This window comes from Equus asinus, chromosome 14 (genome assembly GCF_041296235.1).
Source record: "Equus asinus isolate D_3611 breed Donkey chromosome 14, EquAss-T2T_v2, whole genome shotgun sequence".
Taxonomy (NCBI): domain Eukaryota; kingdom Metazoa; phylum Chordata; class Mammalia; order Perissodactyla; family Equidae; genus Equus; species Equus asinus.
Window position 1 is genome coordinate 5,604,748 of NC_091803.1, and position 25,769 is coordinate 5,630,516.

The 25,769-nt window shown below is 46.2% G+C and overlaps 1 protein-coding gene across 2 annotated transcripts in view; it reads left to right on the forward strand.

Moving 5' to 3' along the window:
* LMTK2 (lemur tyrosine kinase 2) overlaps positions 1 to 25,282 on the forward strand; it is a 94,980-nt gene extending 69,698 nt beyond the window's left edge. The window contains exons 8-14 of one of the 2 annotated variants that reach the window (XM_014856002.3): positions 2,463 to 2,547; positions 3,830 to 3,951; positions 8,282 to 8,431; positions 9,711 to 12,696; positions 19,875 to 20,007; positions 20,254 to 20,496; positions 21,464 to 25,282. In XM_014856002.3, coding sequence (XP_014711488.3) covers positions 2,463 to 2,547; positions 3,830 to 3,951; positions 8,282 to 8,431; positions 9,711 to 12,696; positions 19,875 to 20,007; positions 20,254 to 20,496; positions 21,464 to 21,492 — 3,748 coding nt within the window. In that variant the 3' untranslated portion in view covers positions 21,493 to 25,282. The remainder of the gene's footprint in view (positions 1 to 2,462; positions 2,548 to 3,829; positions 3,952 to 8,281; positions 8,432 to 9,710; positions 12,697 to 19,874; positions 20,008 to 20,253; positions 20,497 to 21,463) is intronic. The other variant, XM_070484184.1, reaches the window with a different exon arrangement.
* The last annotated feature ends 487 nt before the right edge of the window (positions 25,283 to 25,769 follow it).

Genomic DNA, 25,769 nt, shown 5'->3' on the forward strand with positions numbered 1-25,769 from the left:
CTGTGGTGACTGGGATGTTTGGGGTGGAGACGGGGAGCGGGTTTAGAAGAAATTCCTCCAGTCGCCGGATTTCAGGTAGTGAGAAGCATTCTTCCTTTTCCTGGGAATATCAGTTGAACTGTATTAGAGTTTGTGAGGCCTTTTATAGTGAGAGCCAAAGGCCTTTTGCATATGGAACTTTCCATCTTTTATCTAACCTTCACATCTGCTCTGTCTAAAGACCTGCACTGAGCATGGGTAAGGAGAGAGGAGAGGAGCGAGGAGGCTGGGCGGGCCAGGAGTTAGTTGCACGAATGGCCTGAGTGGAACTTTCCAAGTGCCCTGAAGGTGCTCCAGCCTCAGGCCTGCGGGTGACCCACGCCTGCCCCTGTTGGAATGCCGGCACCCAGGTTTTCATTCTGGCCTTAGGAGGGGGATGTTGGGAAGGTTGAGAAGGATCCATCTGTAGAGACTGTAGAAATACTTGTCACTGGTGCTCAGGAGCAGAACTTCTGTTGGCAAAACCCACAACATTGTCCATTGCAGCCGTCAGTCCAGTAGATAAAACTGCCTGACTTAAGCCATTTTCATTTTCTTGCCCTCAAATGGCATATTACTCCCCTGTCCCTCCCCTCCCTCCATTCCAAAAAATAGGGACCAATTCTTTTCTTAAGATTGGAAGTTTCTGGGGCCGGCCCCACGGCCCAGTGGTTAAGTTCGTGCGGTCTGCTTCAGTGGCCCAGGGTTTCACCGGTTCAGATCCCAGGCGCAAACGTGGCACCACTCTTCAGGCCATGCTGAGGCGGCGTCCCACATGCCACAACCAGAGGCTCTCACAACTGGAATCTACAACTATGTACTTGGGGGCTTTGGGGAGAAGAAAAGAAAAAGAAGAAGATTGGCAACAGTTGTTAGCTCAGGTGCCAATCTTTAAAAAAAAACAAAAAGATTGGAAGTTCTGTATTGTTTGTACCGGTGGCGTGATGTGTCCTGAGGTTTTCCCAGCCACTTCCACAGGCCTGAAGGCTTCTGGAGGGAGCTCTGTGAAAATCACCACTTGTAAACAGAGAGAGTGTAGAGAGAAATTTAATATAACTAACTGGAAATTCAGATCAGCACATGTTTGTTGAGGAGCAGCCGTATGCGTGGGACAGTGCTCTGGTTGTTAATGTGTCATTGATAGTTACTGCTGGTGCCAGGAGGAAAATACTACCGAATGGTATCTTGCTAGCTTTGTGATCCCAGCAAAGTTACTTCAGTTCTCTGTGCCTCGGTTTCCTGCTCTGTAAATGGGGAAAATAATAGTACCCACCTCAAAAGTTTGTTGTGAAGACTAAATGAGTTAATGTATGTCAAGTGCTTAGAGAAATGCCTTGCGTAAAGTAAGCGCTTTGTAAATATTAGCCATTATTATATAATTGAACCAATGTTATTATGTACCCAGCAGCCGCTGAGTTATATCAAGTTAGCTCTCACTGTCGTCATTATTATTATTATATTTCAGGCGTGAGCTTTGGAAATGAAAATCAGAATTTAAGAATTAGTTTTAAGTTTTTGGTCTTCTACAGTCATAGAAACGCAAACGTTTATTTTAAGATTTGGACTGTAGAAATTGAGTCATTGATAACTTTTATTTATGATTTAAAACTATAAATTAGGTGTCCTTTTCTATTTTAATGTAGTGGCTTTTTTATTTGTATGCCAATTGAAGATTAAAAAGATTCTAGGGGCTAAAGCCAAAATCCAAAACAATTTAATCTTTTGTCTCTGTGGGAAGTTCCTTTAGAAAAACTGGTTTTTACTTTTCAAATTAGGTGTTTTTGAAAGTTAACTTGTTCTTAAACAATATAAGTAAATTGTTTTAAGTAAGTCTTGAAAATATGTTCTTTACCTCCCTTGTGGGGAGGTGGAGTTTGAAAGAGATGAGAGTAATTTGGAAAGGACCTCTGTATACCGCTTGTATATTTTTGGAAAAGAAGTTAAAAAAGCACACTTTCAGCAATGTAGATTATTTTTGGATGCTTGAGATTGTGACATTATTAATCCTTCCTTATAATAAATAGACTACTACTAGACTATTAAGTAATGCAAGTTACTGTAAAAAAAAAATATGCAGACATTTTAGCCAGTAGTATTTTAGAATTCTTTCTTGGTCACTCTTAAAATACTAGGAAACAAGCCACAAATCTGGTATTAATGCAGAATAAGGTACAGATGTGGTCAGCGCAGTGTTGAACCTTAGCAGTCCCAGTAATAGTTAGAGTTGCAAACACACCTGATCATCTCCATTATTTAAGTAATGAAGAATATGATATTTAAGCCTTTTTCTGTGGAAAAGAATTTTAAAACATTAATTAAGCAGGGAGTTCAGAGGGCTACTCTGATCACAAGAGCAAGCCTTTTTCCATGGCAGCTTCACGTCACACTGTCCTGGCTGCAGATGTTTCTTGTTCCCGTGTTCACTTCACCCTCTCTGCTTTCAGTGATTTAGCCCTGCGGAATTGTTTTCTGACCTCGGACTTAAATGTGAAAGTGGGAGATTATGGAATAGGATTCAGCAGGTACAAGGTAAGCCAACGGTTTAAGGGTCTCCCCTTAATCTGACTTAATTTCATAGGTGGTATCACAAAACGCCACTCCGTCTGGGAACGAGGGTAAGAATCTCGGCCACGTTACCACTTGGAGGGGGTTTGTTCCAGTCATTTGGATGATGGTGTTGGCTTCCGATGTGTGGTTTGTCTGAATCTGTGGCCTTGTGCCTGAGGGTTGGTAACAGCTTTCCGAATGCTTTGTTTGAAAAGACTTATCCACAGTGTAATTGAGAGAGCTTGACAGTGCAGCGTAGATTTTAGTGTGGACACTGGGCAATAACAGCTATTACCACTTGTATAATAACGTACGTCATATAAATATTTCCCTGTTATGTGTTCAGTAAAATTCTGGCTCACATTCCGTAAGCTTGGGGTTTTTATTTTTAAACTCTGTCATAAATATATCCCCAGAGAAAATGAGAAGTTGATGAGGTTTCGCTTGTGCGTGTTTGTGTAGCCCAGCTGAGCCCACACGATGTGAGGCAGGGACTGTGGCTGCCCCGCGCCATGCTGTCCGGGGCCTCAGAGAAGTCACCTGCCCTCCACTTTCTAAGCAGCGACGTGAGGATGATATCTGTTCTGTCTTAGGGGCTTCTGGTGAGGACCAGAGGGGTCCTATCTTCACAGTACTTTGTAACTAAAAAACATTAGGCAAATATTAGTTGGTTATTTGTCTACATGGTAGCTCTGTTGTCTTGAGCGCTTGCTGTATACCAAGCACTCTGAAGTACTTGACTGCATAATCTCATTTAATCCTCACCCTAAGGGGAGGTAGGTATTGTATCATCCTCATTCTGCAGATAAAGAAAAAGGCTGAGCCTCTTTGTTGCTTGCGCACAGTCGCATAACTGGTGAATGGTTGAACGTGGACTTACAACCCAGTCTGTTGGATTCTAAAGCCTGAACTCTTATTCATTAACCAGCACCACTCCCCTATTCGGGGCGTAAGGCCCAGCGTATTTTAAAGATGTTTTGCTCAGAGTCTGTGTTCTGTGCATCAGACACAGCGTACCTTCCTCTTCCAGGAAGGATGACTGAGCGAGCGTTCATGGCTCAGAGACCAGCTCGTGAAGCCCAGGAGGCTTCGGAGAAACCCTCCCCCACCTTCTGCCCAGAAAGTCTCTCGTCATGCCCACTTTTTTCTCTGATATGTCTTTTGGGTTAAGTGTCTATTTTATGAGAATGACCTGAAATTAAATCATTGAGCTCACTAAAAGTATAATAGAATTCAAAATTCTGTATGCTTTCTAATAAAACAGGAGGATTATATTGAAACAGATGATAAAAAAATTTTCCCTCTGCGATGGACTGCTCCAGAATTAGTAACCAGCTTTCAAGACAGACTACTAACTGCAGATCAAACTAAGTATAGTAATATCTGGTATGTATTGATTTACCATTCTATTAGGCTTATGGGTAGCAAAGTACCTTCTTTCTCACTGGGTACTTTCTTAAGGGAAAGTAATTGAATAAGATGTAGGAACACAAGAGTGCCTGATGCTATGAAAAAGACAGTTTATTGACATCATAGCAATTATCACAGTTGTGATGATACAATTAACTTTTCTCTTATCCATTTGACAGTAATGAGCTCCGTAAAAACAAGAGCCAAGTCTATTTTCTGTGCCCGCCACAGGGTCTGGCATATAATGGATATTTAATTAATATTTATTGAATCGAATGAAGAAACAGAAAGAAGTCTAGACTATTATGTAATACGGTGAATTATAGGAGGACAATTTAATGGAAATTGAAAATGTATCTAAGTTTTTGACTAACAATTTTTATTACTTCTTTATTATTTTATATCTACATTTTTTATGCTATTGTCCTGCTTTTTCTATTTCCTTTGTCTCTTCTTGCCTTCTTTTGGGTTGATTTTTTTAAACTGTTTTTTCCTCTTAGTTTGGGAGCTGTATTTTTCTATTCCTGTACTTTTTTTGGTTACCCTAGAAATTATACCATGTATACGTCACTTACCTTAGTCTAGTATTAGTTTACATCTTGGCCTTTCTGATCAATACAAGGACCTTAGAGTACTTTAACTCAGTTTGACTATACACCACACACACATGCAATTATATGTTATTATTGGGTATTTTAATTTTTTCTTTTAACCCCACAAGACCTTATTATTATTATTATTTTTTTTAGCATCAATGTTTCTTTAGGTTTATCCATGTAATCACATCACTTTAGTCTTTCTCCTTTTTTTTTTTGTAATCTCAGACCTTCCATCTGGGATCACTCTCCTTTTGCCTGAAGTATGTCCTTCAGAATTTCCTTGAGTGAAGGTCTGCTGGTAACAGACTCTCAGTTTTCTGTAGGTCTGAACATACTTTTATTTTGTCCTCATTCTTGAAATACGTTTTTACTTGATGACAGTTATTTTCTCTCAGCATATTGAAGATATCATTCTACTGTCTTCTGGCTTCCATTGTTGCTATTGAGAAGTCAGCTGTCAGTCTACCTAAGCTCTTTGAAGGTAATGTGACTTTTTCTCTCTGGCTGCATTTAAACTCTTCTCTTTGTCTTTTGTTTTTAGTAGTTTCACTATGATGTGTATGGGTGCGGATTTCTTATGTTTTTCTGCTGGGGATTTATTTGGCTTTTCAAATCTGTAGGCCGGTGATGTTCTTAGCCCTGACCCTTCAAATATTGCCATTTCCCCATTTTCTCTCCTTTTGGATGTCTGATGAGACATGTGTTATGCCTTTTTGCTCTGTCTTCTGCCTCTTAATCTTTCTTTTATATTTCCTCTCTGACTTTCTGTGCTACGTTCTAGATAATTTTTCAGACCTGTGCTCCAGCCACTAATTCTCCCTTTTTGAAATTCTCTCTTCAGCTCTGTCTATTCTTCTATTAAGTTTTATAGTTCGGTTACTGATTTTTCAGTTTTGGGAAGTCTGTCTGATTTTTAAAATTTTGTCCCAGTACTTTTAATAATTGGATTCTGATCTGCATCAGATAATTCCAACATCTTCAGTCTTTGTGGATTTGATCTTGCTGGTTCTTGATGGTTCCTTGTTCCCTTGGGGACCTTTTTGTGGTGAAGATCTTGGAATCCTGGAATCGCATTACATTCCTCCAGAGAGGATCTGTATTTGCTTCTGTTGGGCACCTGGGTGTCCTGCCATGTGAGGTCACTGTACAAGTCCAGGGCTTTACGTGTCCAGCTTGAGATTTTTTTTGGACCACTCAGATGATGTGAATTTGGGCTGCAAATTCAAGTAAGGGCCAGCTCTGTGGTTACAACTTCTTAGGGACTACCCCCCCCACACACATGTCCGTATACACACACACACACTCACACGCCCGTACTCTCACCCTCACACACACACTCACTCACAGCACCTCAATGCCAAGGCTATCTTTCAGGTTCCTGAAGGGAGGGAGGGGCAGGTTTATTCCCGCTATGAGGAGGTCTCCCTGTGAGACCCTTTACCTTCGTCAGGCCCAGACTTTGGCCTGTCCATCACTACCATCACCCCCATCAAGTATTGTAAACTAGAAACACAGAACCTAAGTGTTTCTCAGAACCTAAGTTCTGTGTTTCAGCAGATGCTCCAAGGGTAAGGTGGTTTTAGTGTTCTACTTAGTTTTGAAGTTCTAGATTTTGTCCTGGCAATTCCATATCTTATCTGCTGCCTTTAAGAAGATGTGTTTTATGCTTTATCCATATTTTTACTGTTTTTAGCATTGGGCTTGATCTGGAAACTTAGCCTGTGTTCCCAGATGCAGAACCTGCCCCTTGTTTTTGACAGTTTGAGAAGTGTCTGATGGCAGGGCTGGCAGCAGTGCCAGCTCCCACCAGAGGCAGGGACCACATCACCCCATGCCAGAGGTGAACAAGAGGGAATTCTGTTCAGAGAGTTTGGTGGAAGAGGGGACAAGAACTACAGGACATTTTTCCTCCCAGAAGAAAGAGGCTTGAAGGTACTCAGGGAGGCACAAGCCGGTGTGAGGTGAAGAGTTGAATAGATAGGAAGAAGAGGAGGTGATGGATGGCGATTATCCTGGAGGAGACTGGAGGGACAGAATAGAGAGCTACAGGGCAGGGACTGACCTTGAGCGGGAGACACATCCGTCTTTCTCCGTGGCCTGTCTGAGGAGATAAGGAAGGGATGCTCAAGAAGGATGTTAGAAGTGATGGCGTGGGGAGTGGAGCAAGCGCGTGCTTGGGCGGAGGCTGGAGGGGGGTTTGGTTTCGGAGTATGCTTCACCAGGAGAGGGCAGGGAGCTAAATCAGGGCTTTGGGGAAGTTGAGCCAGGTAGTTATGTACCCGAGGTTAAGCTTGGTGCTGATAACACTCATTTTGCTGCTAATCATACACCACCCTTGTGATCTTTAATATTTCATGTGAATTTCTTATTGTTCTCAGATAAATTATAGACTCTCTAAAGTCATTGACTTCTTAGACTTCTCTTAGACTTCTTTTGTATCCAAAAATGTCCTCTGCTCATAGCAGTTCTGTGCCCAGGAGAAAGCACTTCTCACTTCTTGAATTGGGTTTGGAAATTTGAGTCCTTTTATTTCCTTATTGATAGAAATGATCTCTTAACTTAGATACTGAATATGCTGGGTTTTTTTCACTGATTTGTGAAATTAGCGTAAGAGAATTTAGCTTATAAGTTATATTGTATTATACAATGTCAAATAATAATCTTTTATTTATTCAAGATAGTTTATTATTCAAATAAGCGTTCTGGTGGATATTGATAAAAGTCATATAAACCATCAGTACCCAAACTGGCTGGATGTCAGGATCACTAGATAGCTTTTTAAAAATACAGCTTCCTAGGCCACGCCTTCATCTACCAACTCAAAGTCCTTGGGGTGGGTCCTAAATACCGATGTGTTAGTTTAAAGCTTCCAGATGACACAGGTGATCACCCAGGCTTGGGAGCCGTTGCAGTCAATAGGAGACTGGTGCACGGCAGAAGGCTCACAGTATGTGGTGGGAAAGAAACGCAGAGGTGGTGTCGACATGAAGAGTGAGTGTTCACGCGACTTGAGCGGCAGAGGCCATTTCCTTGGGGACAGAGCAGTGGGACAGGTCCAGAGAAGGGGCATTCCTGCCCGTGGGAATGGCAGTGTACCTGGAGGCCTCGAGAGGCTCGGCAGGCGGCCTCTCTGTCACCCAAATTAGCTGGCAGAGTAATGGAGGGAAGTCCCGTCCTAATGGCAACAAAACCCAAACTGCTTAGGAATAACTATAACAAGAAACGTGTGGGTCCAGCTGGGAAGAGATGAGTTGTTCACATAAAGATTTCTAGGTATTTTCTGGTGTTTACTGCTATTGGGAATGGGATTTGTTTTCCACCGAAAAACTCAGAATTCAAGATATTTATCTTGTTTCCAGTCATTTTGCTGAACTCTTAAATCATTCTCATGATCTTTCAGATACTTAAGTTGACAGTCATATTCCCTCCTCCCTGTAATTATGCCTTTTATCTCTATTTCATAATTTTTGGCATTGGCCTAAACTTCTAGAGAATTCAGTAGTAAACACGAGGAGGCGTTCTTGTTGCGTTCCTCATTGTGATGGAAATGCCTCTTTTTTTAAATCATGTTAAAGAGCTACCCTTAATAACCTTTTCAGTACACTCCTTGTCCTTAAAGTTACTAATGACATACAAATAAAAGTGTGGGCCTTACAAAATTTGACACCTAATGGGAGAAAGAAATAACCATTTTCTTTTTTCCGCAGGTCCCTGGGTGTGACACTTTGGGAGCTTTTTGATAATGCTGCTCAGCCTTATTCCAACCTTTCCAACTTAGATGTTCTCAATCAGGTCATCCGGGAGAGAGACACAAAGCTCCCTAAGCCCCAGCTGGAGCAGCCTTATTCCGATAGATGGTGAGTGTCTTCACGTTTTACCATCTTCACGAGATAAGGAAATCCTCTTTCCATGGGCGTTAGTTGCATATTCCTTCTTCTTAAAAATGGATGTCATGAAAAGCAATCATTTGTACGTCATTCATGATTAATTTTAGAATTAACATCTATTTTAAAAATTTAATGTAATTTTTGAAAAATGTTTAGAACAAGCAAGAATTTATGTATTACCTGCAGTAAGAAAAAATATTAAGTCTGACCTAATTAGAAAAATCAATAGTAAGGGAGATCCTCTCGTGGAATTGTTTTAAAATGAGGCTAGTTATATGAGTGATAGCTAATATGTAAGAAAAGAGTATAAAAATGATAATATTTAAATTGTCTGTTGAAACTGCTTTGCATACTGTGTGGTGACATTTACAAAACAAACTTACTTCTTTTACGGATTTACTTTTTATGAGTCCTCAGACAAGTTCTTAGTCTATTTCCCGTTTGGATCAGGTTCACCTCTCTTTCGACGTCTGTCTACACCACCACATGCCCGTCTGGCACTACCTCTGAAGCTTGGCACCTCTCCATGTAGGCATTGCCCAGCCATCCAAGTTGGTAGAACTATTTCACCCACAATAACTTGACATTTACTCCGTAAATGTAATGCTTTGAAGTTGTCTTTGTCTTCCCTTCTGCTCATGGCTACAGTTTAAGCTCTTGGCTGTATTCAGCCAACCCCTTGAAGACCCAGCTCCTCCTGGCTGCCGCCCTCTTTGGGCTTCATTCTCTACCCTTTCCCTTCTACCTTCAGCTCCTTTTCTGAGCCAAGGAAGGCACATGCTGCAGAAGATTGTAGTGTTACTTTTTATTGGGGGAATAGTCGGAGATTAGTTACAACAGCATTTGTCTGTGTGAATTCTCGCAAAATAAAGTGAATAAATCTAAAAACGCGAGACAGGTGCATTCTTTACTACACAGAATACGTGTGGCAATTGTTTTAAGAGGAGAGCATGGTAAAACCATTTCTAAATTCGGTGGATAGGTCCCTGGATAAACACCAGAAGAACAAATGAGAAAAGAGTTGCAGCGATACTGTGAAGTGTCCTGAGAACACACAAAGGAGTGGGCCAAATTTTATATTTCTGCATTTCCTCTCTCACCATGTTCTCACCTCCTTCATGTGGTTGGCAGTGATTAAAGTGTAGAAACTTCTGAGGCGTTGAGTTGGGTTAGGAGTCCTTGTAAAGTCTTTTCTTATTTTAAAACAATTCATTATCAATCCGTGAATTCTCTCTCTTGTGTCGCTCAGGTATGAAGTTTTACAGTTTTGCTGGCTGTCACCAGACAAGAGACCAGCAGCCGAAGACGTGCATAGACTGCTCACCTACCTGCGGATGCAAAGCCAAAGGGACTCGGAAGTCGACTTTGAACAACAGTGGAATGCTCTTAAACCAAATACAAACAGCAGAGACGCTTCCAGTAATGCTGCGTTCCCGATTCTCGACCACTTTCCCCGGGACCGGCTTGGTCGTGAAATGGAGGAAGTCCTCACCGTGACTGAGACGAGCCAGGGCCTGAGCTTCGAGTACGTCTGGGAGGCGGCTAAGCACGATCACTTCGACGAGCGCGCTCGGGGCCACCCGGACGAAGCCCTGTCCTACACAAGCATCTTCTTTCCAGTTGAAGTTTTCGAGAGTTCGCTTTCGGATTCCGGGCCCAGGAAACAAGACGACAGTGGCCAGGATGTCCCCCTCAGGGCCCCCGGGGTGGTTCCCGTGTTTGACGCCCACAACCTTTCTGTGGGGAGTGACTATTACATCCAGTTAGAAGAAAAAAGCGGGAGCACCTTGGAGCTCGATTACCCACCTGCACTGCTTACCACTGAGATGGATAATCCAGAAAGAAGAAGTGACGAGGCGTCTCAGTTTCTGACGCTCAGGAATCTGGAATTGGAGGAGTCCAGTACAGATGAGGATTTCTTCCAGAGCAGCGCAGACCCCAAAGATTCCACCACACCCGAGGACGTACATGTTACCGGGGGCCCTGAGAGTCCTTTCAACAGTATATTTAGTGATCTTGACAAATCAGAGGATTTGCTCAGTCACCAAAAAATATTTGACTTAATGGAACTGAACGGAGTTCAAAGTGACTTGAAGCCAACGACTTTACGTTCGAGTTTGGAGGACCCCAAAGAGTCAGTAGTCACTTGCCACTTTGAGAAAGAAAAGCCCCATAAGCTTTTTGACTCTGAGCTTCTTTGCTCATCAGAAAACCTTGTGCACCAAGATAATTTCGATCCGCTGGATGTTGAAGAATTGTCAGAAAACTTTTTATTTCTTCAAGAGAGGAACTTAGTAAAAGACTCATTGTCTAGGAAAGAACATATAAACGATCTTCAAACAGAGCTTAAAAATGCCGGTTTTACTGAAACTATCTTAGAAACTCCACGTAGAAACTCTTTAGATGCTGAGCTTAAGTCTGCTGAAAATAAACCAGGCTTTTCTCTGTTGCGGGAGAACACGAGTGCAAAGGGGAAAGATGCAGGCGTCCTGCCCGGCGACAGCGCTTTGCACACCTCACTGCAGTCTTCCCCAGAAGTGCAGGGGCCCCCTACCTCGCTCGAAACAGAAGGAACGCCTCATAGTGCACCCCCAGATACGTGCCCGAAGCAGGGAGAAACCAAGCCCACGTGTTTAGATGCCGGTCTCCATGAAGACTGTCTCTGCCAAGAAACCAGCCCAGACTCTGTGACCGTCCCAGCTGAAATTCCCCTGACTGATGCCAAGACACAGGGTGTTGGCGACAGGTCCCGTGACTTGACTCAGCAAAGTGAGGCAGCCTTGAGACTACCCAAAAGTGACTCAGTGCTTGTTGATGACGTTTTTGCCAGTAAGGTGGGTATAGAGAAGAGTCTTCCAGAATTGAGACAGGACTCAGAGAATCAGCCACTTTGCGAAGACCATCGCAGTCACAGTCTGCTGGAGAAAAGCTTGGAGGCTGTGGAGACTCTGAAGCAGCTGAATTATAAAGATGCCGCAAAAGAGACGGGCCTGGTGTCTGCCCTCTCCTCGGACTCCACCAGTCAAGACAGCCTGTTAGAAGACAGCTTGTCCACACCCATTCCAACATCGGAACAGTCTCTGGAGACCCCGGACTCTCTGGACTCCGTGGACGTCCGTGAAGTTCTGCTGGGCTCTTTGGGCTCTCACACACCTCAGAAACTCTTGCCCCCCGATAAGCCTGCAGACAGTGGCTACGAGACAGAGAACTTGGAGTCCCCTGAGTGGACTCTGCACCCTGCTCCTGATGGCACCTCTGCCTCTGAGGCGACCACGGCAGGCAACAGCGGTCATGGCGAGTTGCCTCCCAACCCTGTCATTGTCATCTCAGATGCAGCTGATGGCCACAGGGGCACAGAAGTGACCTCGCAGACTTTCACGTCTGGCTCCCAGAGCTCATACAGAGACTCTGCTTACTTCTCAGACAATGACTCTGAGCCTGATAAGAAGTCGGAGGGGGTCCCAGGAACCCCAGCGTTGGCCTCGACGATAGTAGCGGATCAGCCCCTGCCTGAGCCAGTCATCCCAGAGCAGAGTCCTGGCACCAAGGACAGTTGCCCGGAAACCAAAAATAGCCAGCCTGACCAAAGTTGTCTGTCTGCTTTGCAAAATTACAGTCACCCGGAATTAAGAGAAATGTCAGAACCAGCACTGACTGACGTTTCCAGACAGACGCATCCTGAAGACGAGGCTGGCAGCCCCTTGAGTCTGTGGAACTCAGAGCTGAGCAGCGGTGATGACTTTGAGGCCCAGGAAGAGCGCCCCTGCACGCTCGCCTCCACTGGAACCAACACCAACGAGCTCCTGGCGTTTGCAAATTCCACCCTCCGCTCCGGCAGCCCGGCGGACCTGATGGAGGAGGAGTCCTCAGGCGGCCACTCCGAGGGCCCCAAGCTCAAGGAGCCAGATATCGAAGGGAAATACCTGGGGAAGCTTGGTGTGTCAGGGCTGCTGGACCTCTCCGAGGACGGAATCGATGCGGACGAGGAGGACGAAAACAGTGACGACTCGGACGAGGACCTGCGTGCGTTCCACCTGCACAGCCTCAGCTCCGAGTCGGAGGATGACACCGAACACCCCGTCCCCGTGATCCTCAGCAGCGAGGACGGGAGGCACTTACGGAGCCTCTTGAAGCCCTCGGCCGCTGTTGCCGTTGACCAGCTACCAGATGACTGGAAAAAGGAAAAGAAGGCCGTGACGTTTTTTGACGATGTCACAGTCTATCTGTTTGACCAGGTAGGTATCTGTTGCCTCCAAATTGTCGTATTCGAGAATTCCAGAATGCGTTAGGAAATTGAGTATGCTCTGTTTTTCTGATTGCCGTTTTGAGGCCACAGGGTGGTTTATGGTTACTCAAAAGAACGGATTTGGGGTTGGTTATAGTTACGGTTCCAAGAATATGCAGAGACAGGGAATTCCTATTAAATTAAGGGAAGGAGACCTGGGTGCTCGGCCTGGGTCTCCTGGCAGAGTCCTACTGAAATTAGTTACCCTTCGCAGACCACAGTTTGATCTGACAATTGGCAGCGATACCCAGCATGCAGGTGCACGCTGGAACGGTCCGTGGCTCACACATAGCCCTGGAGATGCCGACCAGTGGCAGTGCCTGTGGAGCAGGACCCGGGGCAGCGGTGACAGAGTCTGTGGCCCTCCTGCCGGAGCTGGCCCCTCCCTGCCCTCCTCCCCCGCTGTGGAGCAGACTGCAGACTGCTCAGTGGGCTCAGACTTCAGCTTCTTTAAAAATGAAGCAGCCTGGGGGCCGGCCTGGTGGTGCAGCAGTTAAGTTCCCACAGTCCGCTTTGGCCACCTGCAGTTCGCAGGTTCGGATCCTGGGTGCGGACATGGCACCGCTCATCAAGCCATGTTGTGGTAGGCGTCCCACATATAAAGTAGAGGAAGATGGGCACGGATGTTAGGTCAGGGCCAGTCTTCCTCAACAAAAAGAGGAGGATTGGCAGCAGATGTTAGCTCAGGGCTAATCTTTCTCAAAAAAAAAAAAAAAAAATGAAGCAGCCTATAATTCAATATTTTTAATTAAAAAAATTTTTCTTAGTTTTATTTGAAATGTTCTTTGTTGACTAGTCCTTGTAGCCCTTGAATTTGCTTCTTAAATCAGCTGACTTTTAAGTGAAGCTGCGTCAGACACCCGAGGAGGACCCCTTCACCTTCCAGAAGGCATCCTTCAAGCTGCTTGCCCTCCCGTTGTGTTGTCCTGGGAACCGAGACCGTGGCTTCTCAGGCTTCTCAGCCTCTCGTTCGGCTTCCTGCCTCCTGGGCTCTGCCCTTCAGGCTCTGCCCACGCACAGGGGTCCTGGGCTCCACCTCCTCCCTCGGGGCTGGCTTTTCCTTCATTTGCTTGTTGCTTTAGGCTTTGTTGTTCCTCTGTGTTCTGTTTTTGTGGTGTTGCTCAAAAAGCCATTAAGCCACCACGTTTGAACTACAGCACGTGGTGGGGGGAGGGTAGAGGCAGGTAAGTGTTTGGGAAAAAGAAAAGGTAGACTCCTGGACTCAGCCTCCATTTATTGAATCTGTGAGAGGGGCCCGGAGGCTTATGCACACGCCGGCTTCAGAGCCGTGAGCTAGCTCTGCCATTTTCTCCTGAGGGTGGAAGGGAGGGGGTCGCCTGGCCCAGGTTCTATGTTTTGTTACCAGTGCATTCCAATTCAGATATCCCCTTCTTCCCCATCTCTCTGAACTTGAACTACAGTCACATTTCCCTGCTGACCAGGGCGATCTATAGGTGGGACAGAAAAATAAGCTGTGTTCTGTGAGCAGAGTGGGAGGGGGGCTGGGGAAGCTGTCTGGGGTCTTGTTGGAGCAGTGAGCGGGGCACAAGTCCAGTGGAAGGCAGTGTGCGGAGGAGGCCCCCGGGCTGCGCGGGGCCTAGACCCATGTGGAGGGCTTTGGGGGGGTGTTATGTTGTGCTGGCTTCAGAAGACAGGACAGGATCGCAAAGGATGAAGACTTAGAAAGGGCATGCCGGCTGCGGGAGCGGAGCTACAGAAATCAGATGTAAGATGCGCTTAATGGATGTGAGGTTTGGGAAGGGGTTAGTGTCGTAGAGAAAGTCGGAAAGTGGGTGCAGGCCGCAGTAAAATCCTGCAGCTCCTCCTGGTGATCTGCAGTTGCTTGTCTTATTGTCCCGTGCAGTTTGCCGTGGAGGTTAGGTTTCTAAATAAGTAGTTTAAGTGTCTTAGCTCCAGCCCTTTAACTGAGTGTTCAGGGGTTGTGGCAGCGTTGCCTTGCGTCTTGCTTGTTTCCCTATTTGTTAGTTCAGCAGATACTTAGCGCACTCTCGCTGTATGTAAAGCAACGTTCGTGCGAGATCACGGCCCGGCGACTCAGCAGTCTGGGTGCCGCCACGTTATGTGCAGGGTCTCTTTAACTTCTGCACGCAGGTGTGGTTGTCACCCGTCTTCACAGAGAAGGCCCCGAGGCTCAGGGAAGCTGGCGCCTTGTGCAGGGGTACGGCCCAGGTCTCCGCTGAGCCCAGCAGCCTCCCGCACAGACCCTCAGACGAGCCTGGCGGCTGTTTGACTCTCAGCTCGCCTGTGGGTCCTTCCTGGACACACGGTATTCTCGAGGCCAAAACAGTGGGTGATGACACATGGTTGCCCTCCAGCCTGATGAGATGGTTGTAGGACAGATGAGCTTTGAGCTCAGTCCCGTTCATCTCAGCCCTGGTCGTGACTGTCAAGACGGGGCCAGGGCTTGGCAGTGTGGCCTTGGAGCTGTGCTGAGCGGTGCTCAGGCCCATGCCATGAGGCCACCTCCCGGATCACAGTCTTAGAGCCAGGAGACCCCACAGCTCATGAGGAATAAATGTTCCTAGACTTCACCCAGGTGGACCGCCTGGGCAGATGGGCAAGAGGGGGGCCTCTACCTGGGGTCCTGTGGGCTGCTTTTTTCTTGTCTTTTGAGTTTATTTCCATTTTCAAGGACATTTTTCTGAAAGAATATAAACTGTGCATAAGACAAAAACGCTTACTTGGGCAAGATTTTTTTTTTCAGTTTGAGGAACAAAAAAAACACTCAAGAAAATGAAACTTGGGGGCCGGCCCGGTGGCACAGTGGTTAAGTGCACACGTTCTGCTTCAGCAGCCTGGGGTTCACTGATTCGGATCCCTGGTGCGGACATGGCACCGCTTGGCAAGCCACACTGTGATAGGCGTCCCACGTATAAAGTAGAGGAAGGTGGGCATGGAGGTGAGCTCAGGGCCAGTCTTCCTCAGCAAAAAAGAGAAGGATTGGCAGCAGTTAACACAGGGATAATCTTCCTCAAAAAAAAAAAAAAGAAAACTTGTCTATAGTTCCTACCACTTGAAGTCTCCCTCTGTCTCTCTCTCACACACACACACACATACACGAAATTCCAAAGACTCATTTCCTCACCCCCATCCCCACTACAGTCATGATACAAACACTTCCATCACCCCACAAAGTTCCCCAGGCCCCTTTGTTTTCAGTCCCCTCCCCCTGGCAACCACTGGTCTGCTTTCTGTCACTGTAGTTTTGCCTTTTCTAGAATTGGTGTAAGTGGTGGGATCATACAGTATGTAATCTTACATGTCTGGAGTCTGGCTCGGCATAATGCTTGTGAGGGGCATCTGTGTTTCATGTTTTCATTACGGAGTAGCATTCTACTGTGTAGATATGTTACATTTTATTTATTCATTCATCTGTTGACCAGCGTTCACATCAGTCATTTTTATTATTTTTTAATTTTATTTTTTAAATTAACAGTAAAATTGACCCTTTTTAGGTGGACAGTTCTATAAATTTTAACATTTGTGTAACCACCGCCACAACTGTGATACAGAACAGCTCCTTCACCCCAGAAAACGCCCTGTGCTCCGTCCTGGTCCCACCCACCCCGCACCCCTGATCCCGGGCAACACTGACGTGGTCCGGGTCATTCTAGGTTGTCTTTTTGCGAATGTCGTGTAAATGGACTCACCTTTTGAGGCTGGCTTTTTTCACCCAGCCTGTCAGTCCTTTGAGATCCATCCACGTTGTCGCATGTACAGTAGTTCCTTCCTTCGTGTCACTGAGCAGTGTTCCACGGGCTGGATGAAGAACTTTGTCTGACCATTCACCCATTGAAGGACGCTTTGTTTTTCTGCTATGGGCTATTACAAATAAAGCTGCTTTGAACAATCGTGTACAGGTTTTTGTGTGGACACAAATTTTTATTTTTCTGGGAAAAATGCCCAGGAGTGTGATTGCTGGGTTGTATAAGTGTATGGTTAGTTTTTAAAGAGAATGGCAAACTGTTTTCCAGCGTGGCTGTACCGTTTTACATTCCCACCAGCAAGGTAATGAGAGATCCAGTTTCTCTGCATCCTTGCCAGCATTTGGTGCAGTCATTATTTTTTTATTTTAGCTTTTCTAATAGGTGTGAAATGATACCTCGTTGTGGTCTGGAATTCCGTTTCTCTGTTGACTGGTGACATGTTGAACATCTTTTCATGTGCCTCTTTGCCATCCATATGTCCTCTTCAGTGAAATGCCTCTTCTTGTGTGCGTTTCTAATTGGATTCTCTGTGTTTTTACTTTTGAGTTTTGAGAGTTCTTTATAAATTCTAGATAGGAATTGTTTGTCAGATGTATGGTTTGGAAATATTTCTCCCAGTCTGTAGGTTGTCTTTCCCAGAGCAGAAGTTTTACATGTTGATGGATTCCATTTTATTGATTTTTTCCTTTCATGGATCATGCATTTGGTGTCACTTCTAAGAACTCTTCCCCAAACCCTAGATCCCAAATACTTTCTTCAAAAGTTTTATGTTTTTCATTTAGATCTGTTATACACTTAATTTTTGTATAAGGTTTAGGTTGGGCTTCATTTTTTTTTGCATTTGGTTGTATATCCAGTTGTTCCAGCATGGTCTGTTGAAAAGACTATCCCCTACCTGAATTGCCTTGGCACACTCTGTCAGAAGTTAAATGGCCGTGTTTATATGGGTCTGTTTCTGGTGTTTTTTTCTGTTCCGTTAGTCTGTGTATTTACCCCTTTGCCAATACCTCAGTCTTGGTGATTAGTGTAGCTTTCAGTCTTAAAATTGGGGAATGCAATTCCTCATCTTTTTTCTTCCTTTCCAAAATTGTTTTGGCTTTTGTAGTTCCTTTAATATTCCACACAAGTTTAGAATCGTCTTGTCTATATCTACAAAAAAATCCTCCTGGGATTTTGATGGGAATTGCATAAAATATGTGGATTAATTTGGGGAGAATTGACATCTTTACTATGTTGGGTCTTCCAATTCATGAACGTGGTAAGTCTCTCCATTATTCTTGGTGTTTTATAGTTTTCAGCTTATAGATCCTCTATATGCTTTGTTAGATTTATACCAAAGTATTTCATTTCTTGAGAACCTGTTATAAAAGCTAATTTTGAAATTTTGGTTTCCATTTGTTCCTTGCCAGTATATAGAAATGCGATTGATTTTTGTGTGTTGAGCTATACTCACTTATTAGTTTTAGGAGTTTGTTTTGTTTTTTGCAAATTCCTTGTAGTTTTCTACACAATCATGTTGTCTTCAAATGGGGACAGGTTTATTTCTTTCTTTCCAATCTGTATCTTTTTAATTTTTTTTCTTACCTTATTGCACTAGCTAGGGCTTCCAGTGCATTGCTGAATAGGAGTAATGAGAGGAGACCTTCTGGCTTTGAACAGGGTCTTAGAAGAAAAATATTCAGTCTTTGACCATTGATTGTGTTGTGGGGTTCTTTGTAGATGCTGTTTATCAAGCTAAGAAGCTTCTCTTCTGTCCTTAGTTTGAGAGAGTTTTTCATCCTGAATGAGTGTTGAATTTGGTCAGATGCGTTTTATACATCACTTGGTAGTAACGTGGTCCTTCTTCTGTTAATATGGTAGATTACGTTGATTTTCAAATACTGAATTAGCCTTGCCTTCCTGGAATAAAGCCCATTTGGTGGTGAGGTTTTATTGTTATGTGTTGCTAGATTTGATTTGGGGATTTGTCGTTGAGGATTTTTGTGTCTGTGTTCGTGAGGTACATTGGCCTGTAGTTTGGGGAGTGTTTTCTCGTTTGGCTGATTTGGGTTTTTGCGTTTTGGGTACTGTCTTTGGTTTTGGTACCTAGGTAATGCTGGTCTCGTAAAATAAGTTGCAAAGTATTTCCTCCACTTTCCAGAAGAGATTGTGTAGATTATTGATCCTTTCAAAGAACTGCTTTTGGTTTCATGGATTTTTTTTTCTTGACTGTTTTCTTTTCACTTTTATTGATTTCTGCATTATCTTGATCATTTCTTTCCTTCTGCTTGCTTTGGATTTATTTTGCTCTTTTTCTAGACTCTTAAGGTAGAAGCTTAGTATTTGAGACCTTTCTTCTTTCTAATACTAGCATTCAGTGCTATGAATTTCCTTCTATGTACTACTTGAACTGTATCCCACAAATTTTAATATGTTGTATTTTCATTCAGTTCCAAATATTTTCTAATTTTCCGTGAGACCTCCTCTTTGACCCATGAATTATTTATAAATATATTGTTTAATTTCCAAGGGTTGGAGATTTTCTTGTGTGTTTCTATGATTGATTTCTAGTCTAATTCCATTATGGTCAGAGGACGTATTTTGTGTGGTTTCAATTCCTTGAAATTTGTTAAGATTTGCTTTGGAGCCAGGATATCGTCTGTCTTGGTGAGTGTCACGTGTGCACCTGAAAGAACATGTATTTTGCCTTTGATGGTGGATTGTTGTATAAATGTCAGCATTTCCCCTTCCTTGGCAGAGCGTTTTTGTTAGTCTCTTTCAGATAATTCCAACGTCTCTGTCATCTTGGCTTTGGCATCTGTTGATTGGCTTTTCCCCATGAATTGAGGTTTTTCTGATTCTCTGTATGCTGAGTGGTTTTAGATTGTGTCCTCATTATGTTACATGGCTCTGTGTTTGCTTTAGATCCTACAGAGAATGTTGATATTTCTATCTCAGCAGGCGTTGACCCGGTCGGGTTCAGGTCACAAGTTCCAACCAGTCTTCTGTGGGTTGGGGTTCCCCTTTCAAGCCTTTGCTGTACTGTTTGGACCTGTCCAGTGCATGTGCCACCCACTGGCCAGACTGGCCCTTAGCAGTGGATGCCTCACACTTCCTGCATCTGTGCAGGACAGAAACGGGAAAAGCAGTGGGGATTCTCCTCGCTCTCGGGATCGCAGCTCCTCCAGGTGGGGACAAGTTCACCGCCCTCAGAATTATAGGCGCCTGCCACCCTGGGGTCTTGGGGCTGGGTGGAGAGACAGGGCTGAGCCTTCCTTTTCCACCTTCCCCAGACAGAACCCCCCTGCTTTAAGGTGAACATCGCACCACTGACCAGGCAGGTGCCCTTGGCCTGTGGCGCCTACCTCGGGGGTGCCCGTGAGCAGGCGTTGGTGACGGGAATTTCTCTTTGGCTTTTCAGGAGACCCCAACCAAAGAGCTGGGACACTGTGGAGGAGAAGCGCACGGCCCCGACTTGAGCAGCCCAGCACCTTCGTCAGGCTTCCCCTACCTGAGCAGGTGTATCAATTCCGAAAGTTCAACTGACGAAGAAGGTATTTCACTTCCTTGGTGGGTTGAAAGAGGAGCTAAAGGAGTGCATTGTGCATGACGTCAGCTCTTTGAGGGGAACTTCACATATGGCCTTAAATGACCCCGTGACCCACGGGAGCAGCCCTGCCACCTGTCGGGCCCGAGTCGGTGTTTGTTGATCTGCAGAGCACACCTGTGTGTTTGCGCTCTGCTCTCTAGTCTTTATCACGAAATGATAAAAGAATGATGTTTTGTTTTTTTGCTTGTAGGTGGAGGCTTTGAATGGGATGATGATTTCTCCCCAGACCCTTTCATGTCAAAGACAACGAGCAACCTTCTTAGTTCCAAGCCTTCTCTTCAGACATCAAAGTACTTTTCTCCGCCACCGCCGCCCCGGAGTGTGGAGCCAAGCTGGCCCCACGCGTCGCCGTATTCCAGGTTCTCCATCTCTCCTGCCAACATCGCCAGCTTCTCTCTCACACATCTGACCGACTCGGACATCGAGCAAGGAGGTGAGACGGGTGTGTGCGAGCGTGGTGGCAGCCTGGGGGACCTTCCCCACGGGGCTTGAGTGCCCGTCAATCTGATGCTTGCCTGGTATTTCCTGGATTATGAAAAATCCTTTACAAAGCTCTCACGGTCTTGACAGTGCGCTCTTGGGGCCACGGGCCCCACTTTTAGGCGTCTGTCCCTCCAGGCCTCTCGGCCCTGCGGGGCTGGGTGGCCCGGTGGAGGCGGTGAGCAGCGTGGTGGCGTGGCTCGGGTCTAGAACTTGCCCCTGGTGCGCGCCACCTTCTGTTCTCTGTTTTTCCCCTTTTGCTGTTAGCACCCCCTACCCCACACCTCTCCTTTCCCCAGAGAGAAGCAGCCCCTGAGAAAGGGTGTGCTCCTAAGAGCACCTGGCCTGTGATTGGGATTGAGCCCAATGTGCTCTGGCTCTTCCCGGGAATGTTGATTTTGCCATGAAGTCTGGGTCTTCGCGTGACGCCAGAAGGCCTGGCTGGGAAGTGCTGGGCAGCGCACGCTCGAAGTGGTGTTATCTGAACGTGGGGACCCTGTGTTCCCCACGGCTCGCTGGGAACATCAGTGTTAATGGGTATAGTTTTTGATTTGAAGTTTGCCGATCAAATAATAACTGAAATATAAAGAGCTTTTCTTTGTGTTTGTGCGATGTTTAATTGTGCCGATTAGATAATGCCGGTACCTAACGAGCTGTCAGGGCAGATGTGTGGAGATCAGCTGATGCTCTCCTGTGCCCTCAGCACTGACATTGACCCACGTGTGAGCTGCGCAGATGTGTTTGCAAGAGAGTCCGGCAGGTGCGACTGTTACGGGAAGAAAACCTGCAGCCGGCCAGGTGGTGCAGCCGCACTGTGGCTTCAGTTCCCTTTTCTGCAGTGCAGATCAGAGTGCTCCACACTATTTTTATCTGTCACGGTCATTTTAAAAACTCAGCTTTGCTTGCTCTCTCCTAACTAGGAAGCAGCGAAGATGGAGAAAAAGATTAGGCGGATGCTGACGCCCTCCGGGGTCCCAGGCTGCTCCCCCAGGGCGGCATTCGTGCGCTGCCAGCGAGCTTCGACATCCACTCCACATCTGCTGAAATGGGACAGGGAGAGACTCAGGAGGCGAAAGGGAGTCAGTGCTGGGCTCCGAGCGCCGAGCCTGCGGCCGGAAGCCGGGCTGGGCAGGCGTGGTCTCATCCGGTGCGGAGTGCTGCCCTGCAGCTGCGCCCTGCGGCCGCTCTCACCACTGCAAGTGCTCACGCTCAGGTGTCCTTGGGGAGCGCCGACCCCGCTCCGGTGTGCAGGGGACTGTAGGCTCCGGGTTGTTCCTGGTTGCCCTGCGGGGTGCTGTCTGAGTCCACACCTGTATGCAGGGGCCCAGAGGACGCACAATGGGAATTGGCACCAGTGAGCCATATTTATTACTTTTAAAGAAATCACTAATTGCTTTCTGTAATTGCACTGTGGATAAATGTTCCAAGAGTCCCTGATATTGTACAGAATCTTAAATTATTCAAGGAAAATAAGGCAGGTCAAGCTGGTGCTATCCACTAGTTTGATTTTTTTTTCTGTTTTATAGTTTGTTTGCATGGTACTTGTAAAGCTTCCATATTTTGAGTGTCACGCTGTCTTTAGAATTGTTGGAATTGTACATATGGTACTCTTTCGTACGCGATAAATGATTCCGAATGTTAGTATTTTATGTTCTTATAGGAAATATTTTTGATGAGTCCAAAAAGACTGCTCTGTTCTGTGGATTGAGTGAAACACATTTTTGTCTCTTCTCTATAAAGTTTCCCTGCAGCAGATGAGGCTTCTGAGGAGCTGAAGGCTCTTGCACCCCATTCGTGTCATTCTCCCACCCTGCCCCCCTATTTTTTAGACCGTTTTGATAAAAATCAGCAGGTGGTGCACCCAGAACTCAGCTGCAGGTTAGAATGTCTGGGTCCCCCGACCCCTCCCCCTGGGGAGCCGAGCGGCTCCCTGCCTGCTGTGTTCTGAGTGGCAGGTCGAGTGACCTGCAGACAGAGTGTGGCGCCCAGGCCTCCTCCCCTCAAAGCCGGCTCTTCTGCTCGATTCTAGAAGTGCAGACTGCTGTGGCTTCCGTGTCCTTGTACCTCCTTCCCCCGGGAAGGTGGAGGCTCCCAGGAAGCAGCCGCCCCGCAGAGGGCTCTGGCACCGAGGGCGGGTTGGCTTCTTTCTTCTGTCTGCTTCAGGTGTTGATCGCCCCTCAGAACCCCTTCGAGCGTGTCGTGTCCAGGTGTGGCTGCTCTCTGTAACCGAGGACATACACTACATCCCTACATCCCACAGCCGTGAGGGGCGACAAGGGACAACGGTAGAGCCTCTGCAGCTGGCACATCCTCCTGGTCGGAAGCTTGAGTGGCCCCGCGTGGCTGTCACATCCAGACGCCGGCCCGGGGCTCGTCTGCCTGACCCTTCCCTCTGCATTAAGCACCAAGTTCTCCCCTTGCTTCGAAAGGGACTGAGCGTGTCCAGCGCAACCTCATCATGGTGGCAGGAGTCGGTGTTCCAAGTAAAAAGCTGACCTCCCGCAGTTCTTGAGTTCTGCTCTGATGTCAGGAAGTTTCCAGGGGCTAGAGCAGCGGAGCGGCGTTTGCTGAGGGAGGCTCGCCGTGTCCCTGAGGAAGCCGTGTGTACCAGGCAGGGCCTCAGGTCTGCCGTCCCGGTGCTGGCCTCAGCCCAGGCGTTTTCCGGTGCTGATGCGCTCTCCCGACTCCAGCGGAACACCAGGAGGATCCCAGGCCCGGGCTGCGGCTGCGGGATGTCAGTCACAGGCGCTCGGGGCCTAGTGCGAGATGCAGCGTGTCCTGGCTAGAGTTAGGCAGCAGATCGTGACCTTTCTTCTCAGTTCTGGGTCACTCCACTGACTTTATAGCAGCAATAACTTTCCCAAGTAGGAAAACTGAGGATGGAGAAAGGGCCCTGTACCCTACGCTCGGGGTGAGCTGGGGCGTCGCCGGAGGACCCTGCCAGCCAGCGCTGGGCCTGCCTCCGATGTGCACAGCCAAACACATGGGGAGGTGATTTTGCCAAAATTGTGATAACGCCGAATTTCTTGCTATGGAGGCCTCCTGAGTTTTCTGGATTTTTACATCTGACTGCCGGTCTCAGTTGAGAGAGAAATGAGAGGCACTTACACCAGTTTTCTCGAATTAAGGAGCTCAGATTTAATCACTCACATCAAGCAGATCTGTAGAATATATAGTCTTCTTATACAGTCAGCCTGGGACAAATTTATTGATATTTTGGGGCTGTACATTTTTCACTATGATTAAGGAGATTTTAATGACATAATTCCCATTTTAATTTATTTTAAGTCTATATCACTGTCATAATTAATTGCCAAAAAAAGCATTTTATACGTTGCGTTGGGGGGCGGGCTGGGGTAGTAGATACTGTTGTGGCGTTGCATGGTGGGGAAGACTCTATTTATAATAAACATGTGACTTGACATGTTCTTTTGAAATCTCAAGCAATACACGGGAAATAAATTCTGTAGATTAAAATTTTCAGCCCATTTTTGAAATGTCAGCATGTGCTTTCTTGTTCGATTTTGTTTTTTTTACTCAGTTGCTTACCAGTGGTGGGTTTTCGAGTCATACTTGTTCTAATGAGTTATGCAGTGACATAAACCAGTGGAATTCTCTAGATAGTATGGGTGAGGTTCATAATACCTGGTTCACACTATTTCCTGGCCTCCTTTGGAATCTGTCAGATTTTAATTAGTCTTACTTTGGTGGAATTTACGTATTTTAAATCCTACGATAGAAATAATCGAACCTTCATTTCCTTCCTAGCTAGATGTTAATTTGTGTTATCCAGTGACCCTGTCATTAGCCAGAAAGAGAAATGGAGAAAAAGTGCTCCCCACATCCTCGTGGCCCGGCCTGTGCGCCTGGGGAGAAGCCATTCATCTTCAGGGTGAAGACGCCCAGCACCACGAACAGCGTTCCTTCTATTTTTAAACGTACAGGCGATTGTTTCTATAGAAATGGGTTTATCTAAGAGAAGCCTTTGTATGTCTTGCTGCCGTAAAACGCCTTTCAAAACCTCTTCCTTGTATTGCATTTTCCATAGGGTCTTCGTAGGGTCGATGACTTGCTGCGTGTCTGCCTGAGGGCCCCGGGCACAAGGGAGGCAGCTGCCAGCTTTGCTCTGCCCTGCCCGTCATCTGAAAATTCCAGAAGTGAACCAAGTGTCAGGCTCCAAACGTTGGGCGTCAGTTATGGGGGCTTCAAATTATCAGCCTTACGAGAAGCAGCCTTAAAATAAGAATGGGTGTACACAGTTACTTCAGATTTAAATCCCCCAAAACAATATTCCTAGGTAGTAAGGAGGTTGGCTCAAGTTTTGGCTATTAAAAAGAGACTTCTCTGTAGTATATAAATAAATTCTTCAAGATGTGTCGACAGTATTGATTACCAACAGCCTGGTACTGGAGTGGCTTGAACCTGTTGTGGTTGTCCCAGTTCGCGCAGGCGTGGATGGAGCTGGATACTGGACTGGCGTGTGTACCCACTGTCTAATTCCGTCCGCAGATGAGGACCTCAGGGCGGTCACACCTACGAGGTGTCCCTGTCGTGCTTTAACACAGCTGTAAGAGGTTCATGGCAATATAACAGTTCCTGAACTTTCAATTCAAATTGTGTACATTTTTAAATTGTAAGATTTTTACTGTATATTGATGCATAGTGTGATTCAATAAATTGCTTGTAATTTAAAAACTATTTAATATTCAAAATAAATATAGTTATATATTTATAAACTCTGTTGCTGCGTTTATTTCGTGTTTTTTCCACGGTGCAAGGCCCGGGGTGGGTGGCCTGGCGCCTGCAGCCTGCAGCCCTGGGTCACTCACTGTCCTGGTGTCTAGAGATGGGAAGCCCTTTTCAGTGACAGATCTAAATCCCGACGCTCCTGACAGCACAATTTGCATAGTCACTGGAAAATGAAACTTTTATGTAGTGCTTGTGCTGCCTTAAATGTATCTTAATTCAGAGCCTCTGCACTAACTGATGAGTTTCAGAAGCATTTTAAGTTCCGAGGTCCAGCCTCTCCATGCCCCGAGTGGACCTCGGCGGCCCCCACAGCCGTTCTCTCCCCCTCGGTCACCGCCTCCTACGAAAACCCGAGCCTCGCCCCCACCCCTTACCGCCTCCCGTGGGACCTCAGGGAGTCGATGGAGGAGACTTGTGAACCCCCATTTGGAGGCGCCTGCGACACACAGCCAGGGCCGGTGTCGGGGAAATTCGGGG